This window comes from Excalfactoria chinensis, chromosome 2 (assembly GCF_039878825.1).
Source record: "Excalfactoria chinensis isolate bCotChi1 chromosome 2, bCotChi1.hap2, whole genome shotgun sequence".
In the NCBI taxonomy this organism is placed as follows: domain Eukaryota; kingdom Metazoa; phylum Chordata; class Aves; order Galliformes; family Phasianidae; genus Excalfactoria; species Excalfactoria chinensis.
The window spans coordinates 30,858,946-30,884,392 of NC_092826.1; the positions used below are offsets into that span (position 1 = coordinate 30,858,946).

A 25,447-nucleotide genomic window follows, 5' to 3' on the forward strand; every position below is an offset into this window, starting at 1 on the left:
TAGATGGAAGGGAAAAGGTGTCCAAGAGCTTGTGATGGTCCCATGACCTTACATTGTAAAGTTTATAGTCCTCAGTCCACCTCTGACTGTGGGATTTAAGATATAATGAATATAATGATATAATGGTTTCATCCTTTCTGCTTCCATCTTTTAACTGAGATAGTTGAGTTCAGAAGTTTGTGGAATGATTCTTTCTTTCAGTCTTGCCTTTAACTTAGACTCCTTTAGTTTTGTGGTTGCTAAAAAAAGAAACTTTCTCTTTTTCCAAAATTTCTGTTTTGAATCCTCTTCTCCAGCAACATTTTTCCAGTTGTCATTCATCATTTCCATACTGAGAGAGGAGGCTACTGACTTGGTATTTTTCACTGCTATGTTGACAACTGAAGCTAAAATTTTCTATGCTTGGAGCCCTAGGTTAGTCAGTGAGCAGTGGAAGGGAAACTAAAATGGGAAACTCACAGACTCAGGAAGGTGTGCCTTAGTTTGCTTACACTCAGTTCACACTTGAATTCTTAACTTCACAGGCATTTGAATGGGAAACTCCTTTTGGTTTTAAAATTTAAAAAAAAAAAAAAAAAAAAAAAAAAAAAAAAGTCTGTGAATTTGAGAGCTTGCTGAAGAAGCTTCTGAATTTCTGTAGCCAAATTGCTTTTCAAAGCCTTGAAACATATGTTCACACTTGTAATTTCAGCTGTATCTGTGCATCTAATGCATTTGGTCTGCCTTTAGAGAAAATTCACGGTATGGTGGTTAAATATGACCAAACGTGCTATTGTCTTTCCTGTGATGGTCGCTTGTAGCTCTTTTTCTGGCATGAGCTATTTATGCATAAAGTATCCAAGAGCGTGCATTAGAGTAAGTTGTAGATGTGCAAAAGACCACACATGGCTCTTCTAAATCATTTGAAAAGTTTCTGGTGTATTTTTCCTAAACCCACATTTTTAAAAATCTAGAATGCACAGCTATCATGTGAGTCTAAATAGATTTCTTCAGCTTTTTTCTTATCTGAGGTTGTTGACCTCAGGAGAGGAGGAGAAGGTTACAGGGTCAAAGTCTTTTCCTCCTTGGAGCTTGCTGCTTGCTGGGAGAGGGTTGGCTGGAAAATAGATGTTTTAGAAAAAGGGTTGAGGGTCATGATTTTAATTCTGTTAGGGAACAGCTGGTTTGAGTTTCTTTCCACTTCTATCTTCCCTCCCTTCCTCACAAATCCATAGAGAGAGAAAAATTTGTTCAGAGGAAAGCAGTAACACAAAAATAAAGGATTGCAATATTTTCATATTTAAAATAGATCATGTTTGTTATAGGATTTCACATTAAGTGAGAGAAGAGGAAATTATTAAAATAACTCAAATCCATTATTGTTTCAAGCATTGAATTGAGATTGATCTACAGTGCCAGAGGTCTGTTTGTTTTCCTGCCAAATGTTGAAATTGTTAATAGCAATGTTTTTATTAGATAAACAATATGCATTATGATTTTTAATTTAGTGATGGACAAAGCTCATTATAAATGTGCCATGTTAGTTTGCATACAAGTCACTGCAGGAAGATGGTTTGATCTGGCTATTTCTGTTTGGATTTTCTTCATCTTTGCATGCTGCTTTCATGCACTAAGACCAAAGAGAGAGAAGGAAACTCACAACTCTCAAATGAATGGCAAACTAGGAACAGATTTTTCGTCTGCGCTCCTCTGAAACACTGGCCTCAGGCTGTGTTGGTGTGTGGCTCAACAGCAATCAGAGGTCATAATTTCATTGGCGGTTAGCATCAGGTTTAATTTTTCTAATATGTTACATTTACCGAAATGTCTGGTTTCAGTTACACTTATGCACTGACTGAATCAGCTTTGAGCAGCATGATGTTTTAAGGTACCTGAAAGGCTACAAGAACGTTTATGGAACACATATGCTAATTGTTTTTAACCACTTTCCTTTCTAAACACAAAAACGTGTTTTTGGAAAGCCATTTAACAGTAGTAGCTAATGATGGTGTGCGTTCATACTAAGACACGAGCGCAAGGAATAGGTAAGATAGTTGTTTTAACAAGACTGCCATCTACTGATTTCCACAATTAAAAATATCCCTGATGAATAGATTGTTCACATTTTTTTTTATAGCTTTATTTTTTAAGATTTGCAAGATCAAGAAAATCCTAAAGTCTTTCTGTCGCCTTAGGAATGCGACCAGGTTCACATTGATGACGTGTCTTCGGATGACAATGGTCAAGATTTAAGGTACGAGAGAAATGAAAGAGATAAAATGTTGCTTTGCATGCTTCTCCCTGGGAAAGCGATAACTGCTGTAGTGCTTATAGTAGCCCATTGTCTTCTTAGCTATTTTAGCCTTTCCAACCTAGCGGCGAGTAGCTGGTGGCTGAATGTAGCCTGTTGTTTTTTGTTAATTTGGGGGTTTTCTTATCTCCAAATAGCACCTATAACTTTGGAACGGATGGCTTTCCCGCAGCTGCCACCAGCGCTAATTTGTGCCTCGCAACAGGGGTGCGTGGAGGAGTGGATTGGATGAGAAAATTGGCATTCCGCTACAGACGAGTAAAAGAAATATACAATACCTACAAAAACAATGTTGGAGGCAAGTGACTATGAAGCATATAATGGATATAAATGAGAAGCAGTAAAAAGGAAGGAATTTTGTGTTGTTGGTTTTTGCACTGTATGGAAAGTTGTATCTGAACTAATGAAAGCAAAGGAAAATGACAGAGTATCACCTCATTTCAGTACACACATGTCCTTATCTACTCTGCAGGTCTTCTTGGTCCAGCAAAAAGAGAGGCTTGGCTACAACTAAGAGCAGAAATTGAAGCCTTGACGGATTCTTGGTTAACACTTGCACTGAAAGCACTCACCCTTATTCATTCAAGGTGAGTATGGATGGGGTAATTACAAAATGTTAGGATGTCTGCCATTGATTTAGAAGAGTTTGCCTGGTCTCATGGATATAATGCTGCTGTGAGGGACCTTCTTTTCGTTCCCTGTTCTGGTCTGACCTTACTCTCCTATAATGCAGAGAGAGAATGTAACTTTGATAAGTGTCAGTAATAGTAGTGAAGGGTCTGATGGGAGGGATAAGATTTTCCTTGTTTTGTTTCATTTTGTTTTGCTTTGCTTTGCTTTACATTGCTTTGTTAAAAGGAGATTTGTGTTTTCTGTTCCACAGGACAAACTGTGTGAACATCCTTGTAACAACTACTCAACTAATTCCGGCTCTGGCAAAAGTCTTGTTGTATGGATTAGGGGTTGTATTCCCCATAGAGAATATTTACAGTGCAACTAAAATAGGTGAGCTATTTTTATAATGTTGTGCTATATCTGAAACAATAAAAGTAATTCTAAATAAAAAGCAGTTGTAGTCCATATTCTTTAATATACATTTAGAAGCATGCAGATTATTGTTGTATCTTGGAAAAGACATTTCATGCTAAGCCATCCTAAAAGTGCTTTACAAAGAACTTCATATAGCTCTATAAACACAGATGCAGCCTCTGTTAGGAGGAAATATAATCATTTTTCTCAAAACTGTGAGTGTATCTGGCAGTGCAGGTGGTTTTGTGGTAGGCTGTCAGTAGAGACCCTTGCAGTTACCTCAAGTTAGAGCAGGTAATCCTGTAAAGGTAGACCCTGGCTGCATTCACTTTCATGTGTTCTGGAGAAAATTTTGGTAAACAGCTTACCAGAAGCAAGAATGTCTTGCTTCAGAATGTAGTTAAGCTTATTCATACTGACTGTAATAAGCTTCAGCCTGGCAAATGTTTATTTCTGTTTTCTGGTTCAATATAAAAGATGTTATTCTGAGTATGTAGAAAATACATCGTACCAGATGGCAGTGGTGCTCGTAATTTTTAATGTGATTATGACGTATCTGTTCTGTCTCAGATTCCCTCAAAATTGTTGGCAACATGAAAACATTTTTCATGTGTTCTTAAGTATCTATAATATAGGAAGCTTAAATGGCCAAGAAAAAATGGTGGGTCATTTTTGGTTGGTTTTGTTTAGTTTTTAAATAAATACCTCAGTTGAGCATTTTATATAGAAATTTGAAAGCATTTACTGTAAAAGATTTAAAACCATTTCCTGGGTGGAAATGTCACTCTACCTGACTGTAGAAACTTTGTGAATTAGAGCTTTCAGTTCTAATACTTCAAATATACATTTTAATTGAAGCACTGTAATAAATATTCACTGATGACTTGAAGTGCACAGAGCAAAGAGTACTTGTGGAATACTGTCTTCAGTCACTGCCACAGGAAATCAGGAGACTTTTGTAATATGGCACGATTCATGATTTTCCAGCATGGTTTTAACCTACTTGGTGTTGCAGATTCCTTACGCCTGGCACTAATGTTAAAGGGTGTCATTGGGTAGTGTAGTTTCTCTGCTGACAAGAAACCTTTTTTATATTTCCAGTCTATTTGCTCATATTATGGTATTGTCCTGTAGCTGAAATAATTATTTTGAAAAACACAAATTTTGCTATTTTTTGGTCTAGCCATGCAGTAGATACACAGGTAAGCATGCATTTTGGCCGGGCTGATGTGATCTTTCAGATTGACAGCATTTAAGAAGACTTGACTGTAGGCATTTACTTACATTCTGGCTTCCCAGTATCAGTACCTGAAACGCTGTACAGAACTGGGATCATTTCCCTAGGTCTGTGCACTGAAGTAATGAGCTACGTTAATGGATCCCAGTGCAGGATCAAGGACCTTGACCATGTATTGGATTACAGGCATTTAAACCTAAATCTTTTTTGTGACCTCCTAAGTCAGGATACTACTGTTTCAGGAGCTGTGATTAATCTTGTCACAGGTTGCAGAGAAAAAGCTAGAATTTCTACTCAGAGTTCTCCTGGTGGGGGAATCCCCTCCAAAACGAGAAAGGTGATACTGCAGACCTGTGGTACGCTACATCTACCATGTCATGTGCATTAAATGACCTTTCAGAGCAGATTTGAAGGTTGCCTGTCAGCTGTTCTGGCAGGAACAAAGCTGCAATAAGCCTGGGTACACCATCCTGCACGAGAGGCTCTTCTCTGTTCTCTAGCAATAATTATGTATTAAAGTGTTACAGTCTAATATAAAAACAAGAGATTTGGTGATATCCCCTAACCACTTACTCTTAGTGGTTTTATATTTATTTATTTACTTATTTATTTTCTTTCAGGAAAGGAAAGCTGTTTTGAGCGAATAATTCAAAGATTTGGAAGAAAAGTAGTGTATGTGGTTATAGGAGATGGTGTTGAAGAAGAACAAGGCGCTAAGAAGGTAATGGCCCTTTTTCAAGATCTCAGGACTCTGAAAGCAAAATTGTCCTTTCTATCATATGCAGCAGCATGTACTGGCATTTGATTTTAGTATCTTTGCTTTATGAATTATAATGTTTTGATCATATCTGGTAGAGAGCTCCATAAAACTAGATAATGATGTGCCCTGCTGTTCTCCAAAAGACACATTATGCTAGCTATGTATATTTGGCTTATTTCAGAAAGGAGCCAGAAAATGGGTCCTGGTTTTTGTGCCAAGAACTAATAGTTCTGTTTTCATTGGCATCCCAAAATACCACATCGGATGTTATGAATATAAGCAAAAAATGGTGATTCTTACTGATCAAAGGCAGTGTGAAATTTGACCGGATGAAATACATATATGTCACACCTTGAATATGCATGTAGGTCTGGAGTAGTTTAACAGTTTTCTTGTGGGACCATAATTCAGACTCTGTATTCAGGTAAATACTCATGTCTTGTCCTGCATTCATAACCTCAGTAAGTTGAGCTGAGGATGCAATTTGCATGTCTGTTTATTATTTTTTTCCCTTCCTCTGGGAGAGAGGGGGAAAATACATTTTTTTCCCAGTGTGGAGTAAGCTCCATAGAAAGCAAAACTTACTGCTGGTAAATAATACCCTTCCTCATCTACCAAAAGAGAGGCAGATATGGTGTCCTTACTTGAAGGAGAAAGGCATAGTTTTGGCTATTTGAGCAATAAAAAAAGGAAAATGAGCATTTCACTTACTTCTTCCCTTTAAGGATAAATTGCTTTGACACAAGTTCTCTTTTAGCACAGAAATATCTCTGTGGTACTTCTGTATCTGTTTCCACTGTTGCTAGATTGGCAGAGTAAAACTAATTAGTTCAGATGACATTTTACCAGATGCACTGCCGACTGGTTTTGCTTCTGAAATCAGGGGTTTGTGCCCCTGGAGCACTTCAGGCAGGTTCCCGGCTCGTCCCGGCACTTTGCAGAGCATCAGTTTCATATATCCCTTTGGCGGGCGGACGGGAACAGTTTGCTTCTTTTTCCTTCAGAAATGCCTTTCATCTTTGCAGAGAAATGTTTTCCCGCTGTAAATGATTACATTTTAAAAGCTGCATTTAAGATCAGGGGAAAAAAAAAAAAAAAAAAAGAAAGAAAGAAAAAGAAAAAAAAAAAAACTTCTTTGTTCGTTTTCTGTTGCTTGGTGAAATAGTGCCATATATGATAATGACAGCAGTAGTCCTTTTGGTAACATTATCTAATTCACTGCATTTTTTCACAGGAAACACAATTCAGAGGAGCATAGGAGAAACCCCTTCCAGTTAACTAAGAGGTGTAGCAGCACAGAAAGTATCTTTGTGCCATTGCTTTTGTATATTCTTCCTTATTTGAAGAAATGTAGATTTAAAGCATGTTAGATTAGGCTCTGGATTAAATTATGTTTTAAAACAATGCCAGACAAGTCAGTCAAGTACATCAGCAACCTCGCCTTTCTGCAGAAACTATTAATTTGATTAAAGGAAATGTTTCTGTAATTCTTGTCCTGCTTCTTGCTCCTCCTAAAATGAATTCCCTGTTGCAAGCTGTGAAAGCAGGATTTGATTCTTGATCTTGGCCCTTGCATAGTGCCAGAGCAAGAATCACAGAGTACTTGGAGCTAATCTCAGCTTAGATGGTGCCTTGTTTTTTGACTGCTCCTCAGGTTATTTTTTAACATTATAAGGAGTAGGCACAGGATTGTGCCATAGAGTATATTGTGCTTCAGTTCAAAGACATATGCCCTGTTTAATGAATGATTAGTACTGCTGTATTAGAATATACCTTCTGTAGAGCATTTGCAAACAAAACTGGGACTACTCCCACAGAAAATGTGAAGCATATCAGCCAAAACTGACCTTGCTTATCCTCTCACATTGTAGCTTCCTTCCTATCAGCCTATTCAGTTTGGGGCCCCACACTACACAAAAGATATTGAGACCCTGGAGTGTGACCAAGGAAGGGCAACAAAGTTGGTGAAGGGTCTTCAATTCAGGTCTTAAGGGGAGTGGCTTAGGTGTGGAGAAGAAGAGGCTCAGAGGCACCTTATCACTTTCTACAGCTGCCTGAAAGAAGGCTGAAATGCAGTGGGGGTCAAACTCACCTTCCAGGTAACTGGTGACAGGACAAAATGTAATGACCTCAGGTTGCACCAGGGGAGGTTCAGGATAGATACTAGCAATTTTTTTTCTCAGAAAGAGTGGTGAGGCATTGGAACAGGCTGCCAGGGTGGTGGCGGAGTTGTCATCTCTGAAGGTGTTCAGGAAACGTGTAGATGTGGCACTGAGGGGCGTGGTTTACTGGCATGGTGGTGACAGGCTAACAGTTGGATTTGATTATCTTAGTGATCTTTCCTACCTTTATGATTCTGTGGCTCTCTGATATTGATTTTTGCAATATTCTCATAGCATGGACAGTGTTTATGTCATTTCTTTGTACTGCACTTTTCTGAAGGAGGTTGACTTGTGGAGAAGCCCTTAGTGTATGTACCTTTTTTTTTTTTACATAGAGCATGGACAGTATACCCTTCTTTAAAATTTAAATAGCTCTTCACTGCTTACATGTAGTTTGTAACAGGTGTATCTAAGTGAGCACATAAATTCAAATCTATTTCATTTTTTCCACTCTATGCTGAACTTCAAGCCTAGGAGATCATAAAGATAAGTTTTGTTATTAAAATAACTTGCTAATAATTTAGCCAGTTCCTTTGTCATGAGACAAGGTTTTTCACTGTTGTCCTTTATCTGTTGAAAAGCCTGAGTCGATAGAACAGAATAAAAAAGATGCATTTAAGACCTTTAAAGTAAAAATTCAATGATTCATTCTTTTCCATACAGGTTAAAAGGTCACTGCTCTTTACAGAAATGTGTTCAGGAGAGATTGGTATTTTGTGAAATGCCTCTCCTGATCGATGAAAATAAATACAGCGCACTGAGGAAACGGCACACTCTTACGTTTGGTGTCACACAGGACAAGCCGTGGTATCAACACCTTGCCTTAGCTGTCACTTCCTGCAGAATATAAGACAATTAAAATCCTTAGGCCGTTCGCGTTACAGGCTGAGGAGAAATCGTACCCTTCTGGATGGGTTCAGGAGGCAGGGCAACCGCAGCAGCAGGGTTCACGGGGAGGTTGCTACCTTTGGAAAAGAGGGAGAGGAGGGGAGAGAGAAAAGCGGGGAGAGGCGAGGAGCGCTCAGGGGTGCTGTGGGGGCACGTGCCTGCAGCAAGCCCAGGCATGGGGCTGCCTCCTTCCCTGTGTGTCTGCATGCCACTGCGGTGACATATGCAGAATCAGTCCCTGGGTTTCTCTGCCAGAAACTCCATTGTCTTGAGGTTGCTTTTTTGTTGTTGTTGGGAAATATTCATAAGGCAGAAAAAGAAAAAAAAAAAGATAAAAACCTGAGGTTTCCTACTTGGGAGAATCTTGCAAAGCATTTCTGATTTGCAAGATGAGACAAAAGGAGGAGCATCTCTTTGTGGAGGAGCTGGATTTTAAATCAGGTGATTCAGGAGAGCCTGGGCAAATCAGTTTCCCCCTTTGTCTTCAAAATGGTCGTTGGGCTTTGGAGGGAAATTGTCAGGAAAAATCATAAATCTTCACAGAGCAATAAATAGAATATAAATGTCTATCCAGCCTGCAGCTGCTTTAAAGCTCGCAGTCACACTGTGCTGCTTAGGTTTGGGTAGGAAGTAAAGGCGACCACTTAGCGAAATCTGGCAGAAACACAACAAAAATACAGTGAAAGATGACAGAAACTTATGAGTTTTCAATTCAGATGTGTCACAAATCTCAGGAGTGAGATTTCTGTAGAAATTTGAATTCATTTAATGGAAGAAGGATAGCCTGCAGTTTCCAGCGTGACTCAGTCAGAAAACAATTTTGTTTTGTGCATACATTGAAGCGCTTTTGTTTATTTTGGTGAATACTTGGAGCTTTGTTCTTTTAGTGAATACACACTGAAAATAATACTGCCTCTAGTTCAAAATTTAGATACTTTAATATTTTAGGTTATGGAATAATTTTATAATTGCTAGATTTACTAAATTAATAATATAAATTTTCTTACTTAAGCCAAACAAGCACAAAGTGAACCTGATGCCACCATGTTTCATTTAAGAATAGAACTGAAATGTTCACAGCTTTACTTATTGTCAAGTGTCACATTATTAAACATTTGCAACACAATTCATGCTTCTTAATCGACAGAAGTTTCATATTCACCTGGAAGATAATGAAATAGTGCACAAAACCCTTCCTTTACTACCAGCCTAGCCATTCGTCCCCTCCTATAAGCAATAAGAAAAGTTTTCTCACAGTTTATTCAGTTCATAATGCATCCAGCTAGGCTGCTTTTCGTTAGTGGTTCATGTTGATCATCCATTCTTGATCTTCAGTATATGTAGAATATGCATTAGCATTTTTTTGTATGCTCAGAATAGAAGATGTATGTTAGGCACGATGTGTGACAACTGTTAGCAACGAGAGCTTTCTAAAGGTAATTTTTGGTAAATACATATCCATAGAAACTCGTGTCTGATCATATTGTAAAAAAAAAATGAGCCTCCGTCTCACTGTTGGCAGTGCTTGTGGATAAGCAGGGCATGCTAATTCAGGAATAATGTATATGGTTTTATTTGATCATTTTGTACAGTCATTTAGTATATTAGATAAGGTGAAAACTATTGTATATGCCCAGTAAACACACATGAATATATATGGGCACATGTGTGTGAGGCTGCATATACACACACAGATGCATGCATGTAGCTATATATAGATCCGTATCAGGTTTGTTTCCCCTCCTCTTAGCTATGAAGTCTGTGCCGTAGGGTCAGACTGATAGAGATCGGAATCAGCCACATGGGCCCCGTGCACGGAGTGCCTATGCAGATTCCAGTCCCCATGCAGCCACTGCGTTCCTGGCGTGTTTCATTTCTGGGGAGTGTACGGCTGGTCCTTTGACCTATACGCAGGAGAACTTAAAATAATTTCAATCCTGAGATTTACACAATCTCTTTGTTTTCACGGGACTCTCCAGGCTCTCATTCCACGTCTCGCTGCTATAAGTGAATAGAGTAAATGGAGGTATATTCCTTTAACAGATATAAATAAAGCAGAGGACACTTATGTGAATTTCAGATTCACAAAGATACAGCCAAAACAATGATCACTTAAAGTTTTGGTTTTAAACTCTGACCATAAACAGCTGAGAGTAATCCAAAACTTGATATTGCATATGGGCATCATAGCAAGAATCACTGTGATTTGATTTAGCAGAAGCTCAACCTTCTGTTAAAACAATCAGGGTCTTTAACTACCCCCGACGCCTGGTGTGTGTACGCTCTGTAGTGCTGAGGTTGTTACTAGGGAAGCAGTATAATGCTGGAGCTGCATGAGGTGGGAGCTGGAAGCCAAGAATTTATTACTACAATTCTCCCTATTCATTAGTTTGCTGTATGTCCTTGGAGGGCTTCCATGTCATTGACTCTTGGCTTCTGCAGGGACACTACTCAAGGGCAGGTGTCCACCACACCCTGCACCACACTTAGGTATGTTATTTATACCTCTCTGAGATTGTGGTTCAGGCAGAGCTGATTCCGAACTGACAAAGAGAGCTGATAGGTGCTGCCTTGCACCTGGGCAAGGAGAGGGAAGCTGCAGCCATGCAAAAATGGAGGCAGCACTACTGAGTACACTCAGTTGGCAAGCACAGATTGGACTGGCCGCAAGCAGAAAACCGTGCCTGTTTGTCCTTGATGTAAGATCCCTGTCAGATGTTAAGTTCTGATCTTGCAGCCTAAAGAAGAGACAGGAACACAGAAGCTTTAGGAGAGCCCAGAAAACAGCATGATTAGGAAATTTTATTTCTATTTGATATTGTTCGTACATTTACTGAATATGATGCAAGAAATGAATTTTTGGAAAGATTTGAGCCAGAAGGTAGTAATACCTGACATGGTGGAGCAGAAAGGACAGTCTGTATAGTGTAATGGGGTCAGTGCTGAGACATGGAGCAGAAACTCAGTGAGCTGATTGCATCTAGTTTCTGCTGCTCCTGGGGCACAGAAGTCTGTACTGAATATGTATAAATAGTAGAAGTCATGTTTAATGTATCCTTCTTAAGGAGAGGAGTACTGTGTAAAGCATTGTATTTGGAAATACTATAAGCATTTATTCCAACTATGTTTCACTTGTCTCTGAATTATTATTTTTTCCCCAGCAGCGACGTGGCTCACTTATTTACCTTATCTTAGTCAGCTGTATCTGAAGTCTTTGTGACAGTCTAGAGTAAAACAAAGCAAAGCAGAAACTAATCCAGTGGTGCTTCCTTGAGAATCATTTTGTTTTCTTCCTGAATAATTCCGTGGTTCTAAAAGCATGTGGGCAGCTGTTGACACATCTATATTACATTTTAATCCAGGTCAGGAGTGTCGTACGGAAGGAGACTGTCCCCCTTACTCTGCTTTGGCTAACATTTGTTTTAGGGCAAAAAATTGATTTCTTTTGGACGGAACTAAACCAGAAGTGCACAAATGCTCTCCAACTGCTAGTAGGTGTATTTTCCATAGCAGTGGACTAGAGTTGTTCTGAAATGAAAAGCCTGAAATATGGATACCTCCATCACTCTGCAGTCCCTCTTATTGTGCAGCTCTTCTTGATAACGCCTGTCCTTTATTTGGTGTGCATTTTCCAGATTCCCTGCTGTGCTACTTTGCGTGTTCTGCATCACTTTTTAGCAAAGTCTATCTGATTAATACCATTCCAGCCTATTCTCCACTGCCTCTTACAAGTGAAGCAGTTGATGCATCCTTAATAGTTGCTTTTTGACATCAGAGTGACTTGCCGCTACTTACCCATTTCTCTTTCTTTTAAAATCCGTGCTTTATTCCCCACATCAAACTCAGTTCATCATCACAGTGTTACCTGGATTGAAGCATTGTCCTCCTAAAAATAATTATTTATATGCAGACCAGTTTCCCTGAGTTCTAAAGATGAATTTATCACAAGCTCTGCGCTAAGGTGTTGGGAGGAAGGGATAGGTATAGAGCAGGTGTGCAGAGTTTACTGTAAATGTGTACCTGGAAATAGAGGGTTTCTCGTTGTGCTTTTGCATTTCTTTCAGAATTGCTCTCTAATTCCTTGAGAATGAAGTCCTGAGTGAAAAAGGGAGTTCAGCATAGCAACAATGATCAGAAGAGATGTAGTTTTGCTGCTGATTTAAATAGAATTAGGAATTTGCACAGGAAGTGCTGAAGGAGAATTAAGAGAACAGTTCCTGAGAAGCTGTTAATAAAATTCTTGGGGACCCCAGAAGCTACGGTGATAGTAAATAGTTTGCAGTTTGCCTCCTAAAGATGTCAAACACAAGCTGGCCCTATGCAATGGTGAGACGGTCATGTTTAGCCTTCAAAATATTGTTGCATTGAAACTATTTTCCCATGAAATTAACAGAAATTTTCCTGAAGAAAGCTGATGGTTATCTATTTGTATTTATGTGAAAGGTCTTGTTGACAGTATAATCCCTGTTTTACAGTATAAAGATAGCAAATATTCTTAATCAGATTTTTACCCTTCATGGATGAGGTTAATGAGTACTTTTTCCTGGTAGTTGTGGTTTTGGTTCCTTCAGGTTCTTTGCATGCATAGTTGTGCTGCAGACTGAGATCTTATTACAGTTAATAGGAAAAAAATATGTATTTATTTTAAAATTGTCCCATATGGAAAATATGTTTTAAGATCAGTGCTAACAATGAGCGATGTTACGCAAACCACCAGGATAAAATTCCTTTCAGAGTGATGTGAGCAACACATGAGCTATTCTGAATTGTCTTTCCTGTGCTTGTAACTCACCTGCCAGGGAAAGTTTTCCAGATAATAAATATGTTTTGATGGTAAATATTACTATCTCCGGTTTATTTTTTTTAACGAAATTTTAACTAAGTTCTCGTCCTCAAACTACCCACCTGCTTCATGTATGGAACAGTTTTCTTAATTCTTCTTTTCCTAGAAAAAAAAGCAGTTTCTTCCTCAAAACGTTGCAGTGTTTTTCTTAAGATCATTAAGATCCACTGTCTTTCCTGTTGGTGGCTGGGTTTGCTGTTGGTGATATTACTGATAATTTGTGCTTGAGTGTCAGAGAAATCAGAAATAAAGCGAAGGGCTTGAGGTTTTAAGAGCTCTGAGTCATTCCCTGCTCACACTGTTACCTTGTTCTTGTAAATGACAATGGGTGGGTCTAAATACCAAAATGCTTGGGGTTATTTTTACATGTTGTCTGTGCTGTTCACAGCATGCTATGCCATTTTGGAGGATCTCAAGCCACTCTGACCTTATGGCCCTTCACCATGCCTTGGAACTGGAGTACTTGTAGCAGCTCAGCAGCACTTTGAAACCCCAGAGCCTCCTTCTGCCCATGGACGGTATGCCTGTGTCTTGTGTCAGCATTGGACTACAGAACTTTGTGATTTCAACATGTTGACGTACAGCTGCAATTGGTCTTAACCCTTGCCCTTTCAGTAAACGGAGGAGCATGTCTTTTTCTTCAGAACAGCTGTTGACTCTGGTACTGCGAGTCCAACAAAAATAAGCCATGCGAATGTTTTAACAGCTCATCTTTACTATATTTGCTACCAAAAAAAAGAAATGGAGAAGGAAGAAAAAGGAAACAAAGGTTCATACCTGTGAAAAAAATAAAAAGGACCTGCAAGTGCTTTGTAGTTTTTAAACTCTTCAATGTGACACACGCCGTTTCTTCAACACAGCAAACTTGATTGCACAATGAAGACTGAGAATTTTCAATATACCAGTGGAGTAATTTTCTTCTAAAGAAGGTTTACTTTTTGGTTTCTCATACCCAGGGTACTCTGTACATCTTTACTTATTTATGAACAGACTGTGTTTTGACATCATATAACTGAGGATATGTGTAATAGGAATAAAGGCTATTATAAGCCTTGGCCTTACGATACAGCAACTACTTTTGATTTTAGCACATTACAGAGTAGTTTAAAATATGTCTAATTTAAACTAATAGGTACATCACTGAGACAATCATGTACAGGAAGAATTTTTGTGTAAATTTGTAATAATGAATGATTCTTTTACATATCGTTAAGGTAAATGCTATTGAAAGATAGTAATGCCTTGTTGGTGAAGAATGAGGCTACGTGTGCACAAAATGTTGTGCAGTGCCTTGTCAACACGTTGGATATAAATATGTAGATAATGGATTTTTTTAGATAAATTTGTCAAGACCAAAAGCATGGATGTCAAGTGTCAATATGAATTGGGTTTTGTTCTTTTCAGCTATTTCTCTCCCTTTTTCCTTTCTCATCTATTCTGATTATGAAAAGGTTTTCTTTCCCCCCCATTAAGGAAATATAGATAAAACACAACTGAAGAGGAGTACTTTGCTGTCTTCTGTTCGCTCTTAACACTTTTTTTAGAGTATTGACAAATGAATTAGCGGATTCCATAAAGAAATAGAGAGCACAGATATATTTTAAGACATGACTTAAACTGGAATCTAGGTACCAACTCATCCAAAAATAAAGGAAATTATTGCAATCATTATTTTTAGAAATTAGAAATGGTAATATTTTGGAGAAGTTGAGTGAGATACTCGTATACATTTAAGTTTTTTAATCCTCTTCCACCAGGAGTCAGATTTTCCTAAGATATAACATCCATTGCCGGCAATGGAAATACAGAAATACTTATCGCCAAGGAGATTAAATGTGCTTTTGTCTATATCCATTTACAGGACAAACCTAGACCGTGTCTGTCTGTGACTTGTGACTTTTCTAATCTTGGAGGCCATGAGCTACTTGATCAGATAAACTGTTAGTCTTACTGTTCAACGTGAATTGTACCAATTCCCATTGCTTGATTCAAATCTCTTCATTAAAAAGAAGCATTGGATTGGATTTGTTGTTTCATTCTCCAGCTTTTCTTATTCTTTTTCCTTTTTTTCTTTTTCTTTTTTTTTTTTTTTTGCTAAAAACACCAGCCTTGAAACAACTACCTGCAAAGCTATGAAGCACCAATGTAGCTGCAAAGCAATGCTGTTCTTTATTGGAGGAATCACGTTGCTGCTAGAATTAAATGTTTGTGGATTGCTTTATTATCAACAAAGATGTTTTTATCCTACCATGTGCTTTACTTTACCCAGTACGAGTACTGGAATTCACACAATACTCACAAACATACATGAAGCACATTATGGATAGTTTCTAAAACTATAATTAGCCCCTTATTTCTTCAAACGAAGTAGACAGAAGTGGAGGTTGGTTGTCTTTTTTTTTTGTTTTGGTTTTCTTTTGGTCTCTTTTCTATCTTTAGTCACTTGCAGACTGAAAAAAAAAAAAAAAACAGTTTATCCGGGCCTTATTGTACAAAAAGCATGTTGTGTCCACAGTTGTGTACAGAATTTTTCTTCATTAATTTTGTTTTAAATTAATAAAATTGATTTGTGAACGTATTAAACAACTCCCTTGTATGCAAGTCTATGATATTTCTCCTCTGTAGGTCTGGAATGAGGAGACGTCTCTCATCTTTTCACTGTCCTAAGACACAAGTTTTTTGCCTGTTTGTGCCCACCTGAGATGTTAAATAGGGTAAAAATATTTACTTCTAGTTTACAAAAGGCTAAGTTGGATAGGCAGAAGGAGGAGGAGCTAAAGGAGGTCAAAAATATGTAGTAGGACTCAGACTTGGTGCATGCTGTCCTGGAAACGTGTGCCTAAGCGACTGGCTAAAAGCAAGTTCCTATATGTTAGGTGCTGTGGTACCTGCGAAGGTCATCCAGAGCACACATATCGAGAAAAAAGTTATCAGGAGAAGTCAATGTAGATTCACCAAGGAGAAATCATGCTTGACCAGGCTTGTTGCCTTTTTTGATGTCATGGCTGGCCAGATAGCTGAAGGGAGAGCAGATGTTTTCTACCTTGTCTTCAGTAAGGCTTTTGTCACCATCTCCCACAACATCCTTGTAGGTAAGCTTAAAAAATGTGGAATAGATGAGTGGACAGTGAGATGGATTAAGAACTGGTAGACTGGCAGAACTCAAAGGGTTGTAATCAGCAGCACAGAGTCTAGTTGGAGGCTTTTAGCTATCGGTGTTTCCCAGGGGTCCAACACCTTAATATTCAAAATCTTCATCAGTGACCTGGATGAAGAGATAGAATGCACCCTCAGGAACTTTACTGATGATACAAAGCTGGGAAGAGTGCCTGACACACCAGAAGGCTGTACTGCCATTCAGCAAGATCTGGACGGACTGGAGAGCTTGGCAGAAAGAAATTTTATGAAGTTCTGCAAAAGCAAGTCCTACATCTGGAGAAGAATAACCACACAGCAGTACAGATTAAAGTCTGACCTGGTGGAAAGGAGCTCTGCAGAGAAGGATCTGGGTGTTCTGATGGACAACAGGTTTGCCTTAACCAGTGGTTTGCCATTGTGGCCAACAAGACGAATGGTACCCTGGAGAACGTTAAAAAGAGCATGGCCAGCAGGTTGAGGGAGGTGATCCTCCCCCTCTGCTCCAACCTGGTGATGCCACATCTTGAGTGCTGGGTCCAGTTTGCTGGTCTTCTCAGCTCAAGAAAGACAGGGAACATCTAGAGAGAGTCCAGGGGCTGGTCACAGAAATTTTAGGTTATTGGAGCATCTCTTGTATGAGAGACCTGTAACTGGTCAGCCTGGAGAAGAGAAGGCTGGGGTTCTTACCAATGCTTAGAAATATCTAAAGGGTGGAAATCAGGTAGATATGGCCAGGCTCTTTAAAACAATATTCAGTGACAGGACAAGTGCCAGTGGGCACAAACTTGAACACAGGAAGTTCTGTATGAACATGAGGAAAAACTTGTTTACTTTGCAGGTGACAAAGCACCGGAACAAGCTGCTGAGAGAGGCTGTGAAGTCTCCTTCATGGGAAATACTTAAAACACACCTGGATGCTTTTCTGTGCAACCAACTGTAGGCAGCCTGCTTTAGTAGCATGGATGGACTAAGTGATATCTGAGTGTAGCTTAGCTCCGAACTTTTACTTCCAAAACTCTCTGAGGCCTGTGGCTAAACACTACCTGCCATTACCAATGAAGACTGTGAATCCTAAATGATCTACCATGGAAACCATGGAATGGTTTCAAGCTGCAGCAGGGGAGATTCAGGCTGGACATTAGGAAACATTACTTCTCAGAAAGGGTGGTGAGGCACTGGAATGGACAGCCCAAGGAGGTGGTGGAGTCACCGACCCTGGGGGTGTTCAAGAAGCGATTGGATGTTGTGTTGAGGGACATGGTTTAGTGGGAGCTATTGGTAATAGGTGAATGGTTGGACTGGATGATCTTTTAGGTCTTTTCCAACCTTGGTGATTCTATGATTCTGTGATTCTACCTTAATGTCTTAAAGTGATTACATGTGCAGGACCCAAATGAACTAGAAGGTGCTTCTCTATATTTGGCACCACCATGGAAGTTGGATGTTCACAGTTAAATTCTGACTACAAGTTTTCAATTATTCTGGGAATCAGTGTACTGAAAGAGGCAGCTGACACCTGTCTAAAGTTGATGGCTTTATTTTCTGAGCCTCCCAACACTCAGAAAATAATGATTTTTTAAAGGAATTCCATATGAAGACACAATTTAAATCTTAACAAACTGGCTAACAAAAAAGTTGAGATTCCTATAGAGTATGAGGGCATTGCATTTATGTAGTTAACACTACATAAGACCAAAGTCTGCTTTTTGGAATGTCATTACCTCTTGAAGTTTCCATTTCTTAGATGCTCACTGATAAAATGTTCAGCTGCAATTGCTTTAGTTCTAAGAATAAAATACTTCAAAATAATTAGTTATATAACGGTGAGTAATAGCAATTATGATATATGTTTTATGTCTGGAAAGCATGCTTAGGACCCAAAAATGCAAGACAATAAATTATTGTTAGAAATTCTCCTTTGCATTTTCCTTCAGATTCCTGCTTCTCTGTGTCATGTGGGTCTTGAATTCTGCCCTGCAGTGTGAGCAGTGGATGGGTGTGAAGAGAAATATTGCTGTGTATAGCACAGGGGACAGGTGTGGTCCTGCACCAGTCTTTCCATGTTCTTTGTAGATGGGGAGGCTACACAGCTGCCACTTCTGCTCCTCTCTTGACTTCTCTCTTGCAATGTCCCTGTCACCACCATGCAGGTCCTGTGCAATCTCACCAGGAGGTCCCAAGCAGGATGTGGAAATGTGTGCATTTGTGTCCTGGAGCCCCTCCACATCCAATCTACTGTGTGAACCTTTTGTGATGTATATAAAATTGTATGAAGCTCTCCCTAACAAATACAGATGTTTCCAAGCTGGGTTATGCCTATGAAATTAGAATAGTGTGTCACTGAGCCTGCTGTCCCACCAACTTCATAGCAAATGGTTTGCAAAAGAAAAAGCCCTTTACTCTCTTTTTCCAACAAAGCTATGAGATATAAATAAAACTTTTACATTTGCCCAGCCAAATTGTCCATCTTTATAACTGTGTATCATTGTTTCATTTCATGTTAGTGCAAAAAAGCTTTCACATTCTCATACTCAGGAAAAAATACATTTTTCACTCTGTACCAATATCCACATCGCCATTTCTGGTTTTTAGACGACTATTAGTTCTTGTTAATGGTGTTAAAATAATAGCAGAAGGAAAATAAAAATTGGGATTTATCCGAAGGGAAAGTATGTGGCTGCCAGCTCCCACGGAAGCCACCCGATTTTGCCAGCTAACACCTTGTGGAATTCTGCCCAGTGCACGAGTATGTTATATGCGATCTGTCCTTTCCTGTGCTTCACCACTGCTGGCACTTGTTTGCTGGGAAGATGTTATTCACAGCTTGGTCTGTATTTTTCACCCGCTCTTTGAAATCCCCTGCATGGGCTGCTGACAGCTGCTCCCTGAGGGGCTGGTCTGGTCTGGTCTTTGACACTGTGCTTTTTCCAGTCTTTTGAATAGATCCAGCATTATTTTTCCAAAGTAGGAATCGAAGCATTTGCAAAGGGATCAACTTGACTGCTTCGTTTTCTTCACTGCCAACTCACGTCAGATCTAATGTGGAAATGAATGAAAGCTGCAAATGGTGCTCGACTGGGCGGCTGAGAATGCAGAGACAATCAATGCAGTACAGAGGAGGTGTGCAGCAATGGAAAGAGAATGAATTTGTCTTTAAAATATTACATAATGAATATGTGGAAAAATAACCCAAAGCAAGAGACAGGAAAGAATGAAGAGCTGCCAAGCTTGGAGTCCAGTTTAAGAACTGCCACATGATGACCCAGGCACATAGAATCATAGAATTACAGAATCACCAAGGCTGGAAAAGACCTTCAAGATCATCCAGTCCAACCATCACTTGGGCTCTGTCCCAAAAAAGCCTCATGCTCAGCAAAGCTAAGTGTTGTGCGTGGCAGCATCCCGACTCTCAGCTGGGCATGTGTTTCTCCATGGAGAGATGTGAAAGCCATGTAAACCCAATACGAAGTGAAAGAAGAAAGGAGAGGGAAAGAGGAAATAATGTGGTGTTTGTAGACCACGACTGCTCTTTCTCTGTACAGCTGCTTAATGCAAAATTCAGAAGATCCTGGAAGCTGGTATTAAATTCCGGGCTCCTGCCTCTGCAACATGCACTCATGCTGCTGAATTACAGATGTGCCAGTTGCTTTCATCCAACTTTCATTGGATGAACTAAAACAGATGCAACAATAATTTCTGTCCTCTCCAGAATAAACAAATGTAGTTCTGTGTACAAAGATGAGCAACTGAACAGAAACAAAATTGTATGATTTCCTTTTACTTTAGTAAATGCTATAGTTCCAGAAGGGATTATTAACCTTGCCCTAAATTTGTGTTCCAGGTATTAAATCTATCTGTGTATTCATTTTCTATATGTTTCTCATTAATCATTCAGTAGAACATCTATGTCAAAGATATCGGAGATCTACTTCCATGCCATTTGGTGCTGGTCATTAATTTGGGGTCGTGAGAGGTTAGTGCAGTGCCATCTCTGCTACACGGCAGGTAAGTTCTCTAGAACTGCTTCTGCTATATTCTTATGAAATGAGAATTTGCAATTCTATTAAAATTGCCCAGATTCAACCCCAGAAATAAACTTCATAGATCTCTTTCATTTTAAAACAGGAAGAATTTGAATATCAGTTAGAGAAAAACAAAACAAACAAACAAAGAAACAAACAAAACTGCTAAACTGTATGCTTGGTTGTCCAGAAGATGAGGAAAAGTCAGCAAAATAAAATGAAAACAGAAGTACTCAAGGCTACGTTATCTCTTTTGAATGGCAGTCAAGAAAATAAATTCTTCTGAATGTTTGCAGTGTTCTTTGCACTGTTACAATCCAACTGAAACCCAACCTTCTTTCATTCTTTGGTCTGACTCTTCTCAAATATTTGCTTTTGTATAGCCTGATTCCTGTCCCCATTGCACCAGCTGCTGTGTGAACCAGAAGCTCTGAGGGTTTTGCTGTGGAACTTTGGGCTTTCTCTTTCAGTACACCCCAGTCAGGAGGTGGATGCAAATAACAGGCAACAGAGATACTAGCATCTTCTTAGGAGGAAAGGTGCTTGCTGCCATTGGCTGTCCTTGCTTAACGTAGAAAATGGGCTAACATATTATTTGATTGTTAAATGACAACTGAGAAGTTTTGACAGTCATCAAAGTTTTTGGAATCTTTTTTGATAATTTTCTTTCTTGCAGATGTGCAGGGCTGGAATTCATTTATGGTAGCTAAAATTTACTTCCATTAAATCCAAGGACTAAATTTCCACCAAAACTTAAATATAAATTGCTTACTACACAACCTAAACATTAGGACATCCACTAGTGTCCATAAGAGTTATGGGCATCTGCGTAGATCTTTAACTGAACCAGACAGTGCAAGCTGACTGGCATTTTTCCTTAATAATTGCCTTTTTTAACCACTAGAAATGGAAGCTAGACAATCCTGATTGTTGCTATGGCATTCCTGAGCCAGAGATATTTCTGAAGACTTTTATTTGGTTCCTGAACCTTGTTTTTCTTGAGAACGTGGTTTGATGTTATTTCCTCCTTCCTGTTGAGCAGTCCAAGTCCTGAGCTGGGCCACCGGGTGATGAGAGAAGATACGGACTTCATGCTGCCTTTTTTTTTTTTTTTTTTTTTTTTTTATACCATCTTTTCTCCTACATTTTTCCTATGAAGAACCAATCTTCTCTGATACTGTTCGTGCCATTTTAATGTCTCCCTGCTGGGTACAATATCCTCCTCCATATTCTATGACACCCCAATGTTTTAAACATTGACATCTGAGACAGAATCTCTTTAATGCTTCCATAACAGTGTATATAATATATTTCCTTCTGTTCTGAGATGGAGAGTGCTGTACCTGAAATGTGCAAAAAAAGTTACAGCTCAGATACTAATATTTTCCACAGGCTTCTAATTACTCTTTCATCTGTACCAAATATAGACTGATGTTCAAACCTTGTGTAGGTCTCTGGCAGGATTTTGAATGCTTATGTTGTCTCTGGTCAGGTTTCTAAAACCATTCTAGTAATTTCGAAAACATGCTGGCAAAAGGAGTCTGTTCCGCAGGACACCGATTTAATTCTTAGACAGTGGCCTTCTGCTGAATACTTGTGGTATCGCTGTAAAGCATGGAAGTACATGGGATTTCTAAACCCTCAGTTTCCTGGCGGGAATGGTTTTGGACAGATGATTTGCTATCCAGATGACAAATTAATTGCCAATAATTTTATGGAAATAAACATTTTAAATGGCCTAATTGTTTTGTAAAAGAAGAATAGACCACTGTAAATGGTTGATAATGTAACTTAAGTCTAAAGATGAACTATGAATGCTGCTTTCAGATCAACCAGTGGATTGGGTTCTATTACACTTGTAGGTGAGATTCAGGGGTTTGTGTTCTAATTTAGCAGCAGAAAATGTAGGAAGATTTTGGCTCTACTAGATGGAAAAAGTACTTTAATCCACTCTTTTCTAACAGGAAATGGAAAGTAGACCCCCTTCAGTCATACCTGGAAACAAAAATGAGGGGCAGCTGCAGTCTGATGTTCAACCCAACTATTCCCACAGTTCAGTAGAAAGACTGAGATTTGGATTTTGGCCCTTTGCTTTACTAATCCCCCTAAATAACCAAATGGTTTTGTTTTTAAGCTACAAGAGGATAACTAAGTGAGATAAGCTAACCATGATGCAGTAAGTTCAAGGCTGAGCTAGTATACAAACATGCTTACACATAGTTAACAAGTATACCCTAGTTCCCCAGTAAGTCACTTGGATTTCACTTCCAGCATTGGTTGTACAGGTAATATCACTGTGAGGGGGAATAAGTTCCCAAAGGGGCTGGAGTTACCATGTGTCCTTCACACCCATCTTCTGATAAAGCTGACTGTGAATCAATGTTTATGCAGAAATCAGTATTTTAGCCATCAGTTATCTTCTGTTCTATCCAGTCTGTGGCATGATGTATTAGGAAGCAGAAGTAGTCTGTAGATCCATGCTCATCTTACTTATTAACTACCTCAATGCAGTATACACAGAGTGCTCTGTAACAGCTGCATTCAAACTATTTCATGTACAGCCCTGTTCAATATACCTCCAGAGTACATTTCTCAGATCCACTGGTTCTGATCTGTCAGTATTCATACAATCACAGAATCTTAGAAAGGTTTAGGTTGGAAAGAACATTAAAGACCATTTAGTTCCAACTCCCCTGCCATGGGCAGGACACTTTCCAGTAGACAAGGTTGCTCAAAGCCCCATCTAGTGTGATCTGGAACAATGCTAGGGTTGGGGCACCCACAGCTTCTCTGTTTACAGTACTACATAGAACCATAGAATCACAGGGGTTGGAAGGAACCTTTGGAGATCATCCTGTCCAACTCCTTGCTAAAGCAAGTCCCATAGAGTAGGTTGCATAGAAAAGTGTGAGCAAACAACCTGCTGTGATATGAGTATTTGGTCTAAAAAAGCAAGCCTGACACAGAGACCGCCACAAATTTGTATTGCATCCAAACCAGGACAGGCAAACACGTGTCTCTCTAAGCTTCAGAAAATTTCTCCAATTCACAGAAGATGGACTATTGTGGGAATAGTAAATGTGGACAATTTTTCTGAATATATCGCTATTAGAAAGAAAATTACTGAACACATGAAGGGTGATGAAGACCCAAGCTGGTGCTCAAACATATACAGTACCAAAGGTGGCCTGAGATAAAATTAACAAAATAGCATGTGTTTATGTTTACGGCCAGAAGAAAGTCCATGTTTCAAAATCATGGCAACACTCATTAGCAGCCGTGTGCAAAATTTAAGCCTGTCTAAACAATGACAGGAGGAAGCAATTGCATTAGTTTTATGAATAAAATTAATCATTGGTTCTCTATAAACATTTACGATGCATGCTGTTAGCAATATAGCCCAGGAAAATAAGCTACGGAGTCCAATTGGTCAGACTATAACCAGACTCTGACATCTTATATTTTTCAGTAAACCTACAGTGGTTTGTAGTTTTCTTAGCTGCACAGAAGAAGGTAAACAAATAACAATTGAAAGGCACTGCTGTGACTTGAAATTGCTCAGCTAAAGTTGAACCTATGCAACTGTCATCATATTTATCCATCAGCACTGATATTTTGTTCTGCCAGAGCTCCCCAAATCCTCAGCTCTGTAGCACAGACTGTAAATTCTAAGGAACCATGTTTTAGTACCACTAATTGGCATAGCTGCTGAAAAAGACCAAAGACCCCAGAAAAACAAATAGGATAATGGTAAAAGTCTTTGCCCACAGACCTAGCTTGTGGTCTTCATGACTTTGCCATGACACTCCAGCTTGCCAGATGCTGACTGCTTCAGTCTGTGAACATTCTACTATTCCTTCATGTAAGCATTGTTGAGGTTGCTGGGAAGAGAGCAACAATTTCGGATCTTTAAAAATAAAATAAAAGGATAGGAAAGAATAAAAAGCAGCAAAATAAATGTTTTTTGATGAATAACACAGCTTCTGGAAAGACAGCAATTATTACTTATCTCCTTTAAACTAAACAGTGGGCAGCAGCCTGGGAGAAAGGATTGGCCAGACTAGGAGAAAAGACTTGGCTTAGAGAGCATGTTGTGTGCCATGCCAGCACCTGTGGTTAATTTTAACGTCCATGTTAGCTGAAAAATCTTGTAATAGCTTGTCTGGGGCTTAACCCATCTGTCTCCAGAGCTGGAAGGAGTGCAAGCTGCACTCCATGGCCAGAGCAGCTGGGCTGATCTGATTGCAGCACAGCCACTCCTAAACACTGGATCTTTGCTCCACTTCTGCTATGCTTACAGGGGCACCTGGGCATCTTCAGAGATAGAGCTGGACTACCAAACACTGTGTAAAGTTGAACAGCATGCACTCCCCAAGAACTCCATAGGTCAGCCACATGCCTTTATTTATTTATTTTTTCTTTTTTTTTTTGTGATAGTTCTGCTGGTGCTGAACTTCTGTATCCCTTGAGAGGGTGTCATTATTTCCCAGCTCTTGCTCCTTGTCCCATGTAGAATGCTGTACCAAACAGAGGAAACAGTTATGCTTGGTGATCATACAGCAAAACCATATGGCGATGACACTTACTGCTTTCCCACTTCTCTAAGGTTAAGGTTGGCAGCTCATCAGAGAGGAACCCTGCTAAATTTGGTAGGATGTTTGGAGTTCTCCTACAAGCAATGCTTGTACCTCCACATCTGCCTCGGCCATGGCTCCTTCACTGGCTATCCTCAGGGTGTGTGCCAGATGATTACAGCCCAGCAGCCTTTCACACTTCATGAAATTTGAGCTGGAAATGAATCCTAGAGCTACCGCAGCAGAGCTGCAGAATGGTTCTGGTGTTGGGAAAGGTTTGCTTTTGTCTGAAGGATACAATCCAAACATGAGAGAGAGAGACAAAGAAATCATTACACAGAAAAGACTCTTCCAGTTCCAGTGTTATTAGGCCAGCTCTGAAGCCATTTTTCTCTCTCTTTCACCAAATACAATCCTAAACTTCCTCATAGTTTTTAGTATCTGATTTGCTGAGGAAGAAGGTGGGAAGTTGATATTTTCTTTCCCTCTGTATTTGTTTTTACA

The 25,447-nt window shown here is 39.3% G+C and overlaps 1 protein-coding gene across 1 annotated transcript in view; it reads left to right on the forward strand.

Moving 5' to 3' along the window:
• Positions 1-13,885, forward strand: part of EYA1 (EYA transcriptional coactivator and phosphatase 1) — an 85,115-nt gene extending 71,230 nt beyond the window's left edge. Inside the window, exons 13-18 of the mRNA XM_072328262.1 lie at positions 2,175-2,233; positions 2,428-2,588; positions 2,763-2,877; positions 3,174-3,295; positions 5,177-5,277; positions 13,598-13,885. Of these exons, the coding sequence (XP_072184363.1) occupies positions 2,175-2,233; positions 2,428-2,588; positions 2,763-2,877; positions 3,174-3,295; positions 5,177-5,277; positions 13,598-13,678 (639 nt within the window). The 3' untranslated portion in view covers positions 13,679-13,885. The remainder of the gene's footprint in view (positions 1-2,174; positions 2,234-2,427; positions 2,589-2,762; positions 2,878-3,173; positions 3,296-5,176; positions 5,278-13,597) is intronic.
• The last annotated feature ends 11,562 nt before the right edge of the window (positions 13,886-25,447 follow it).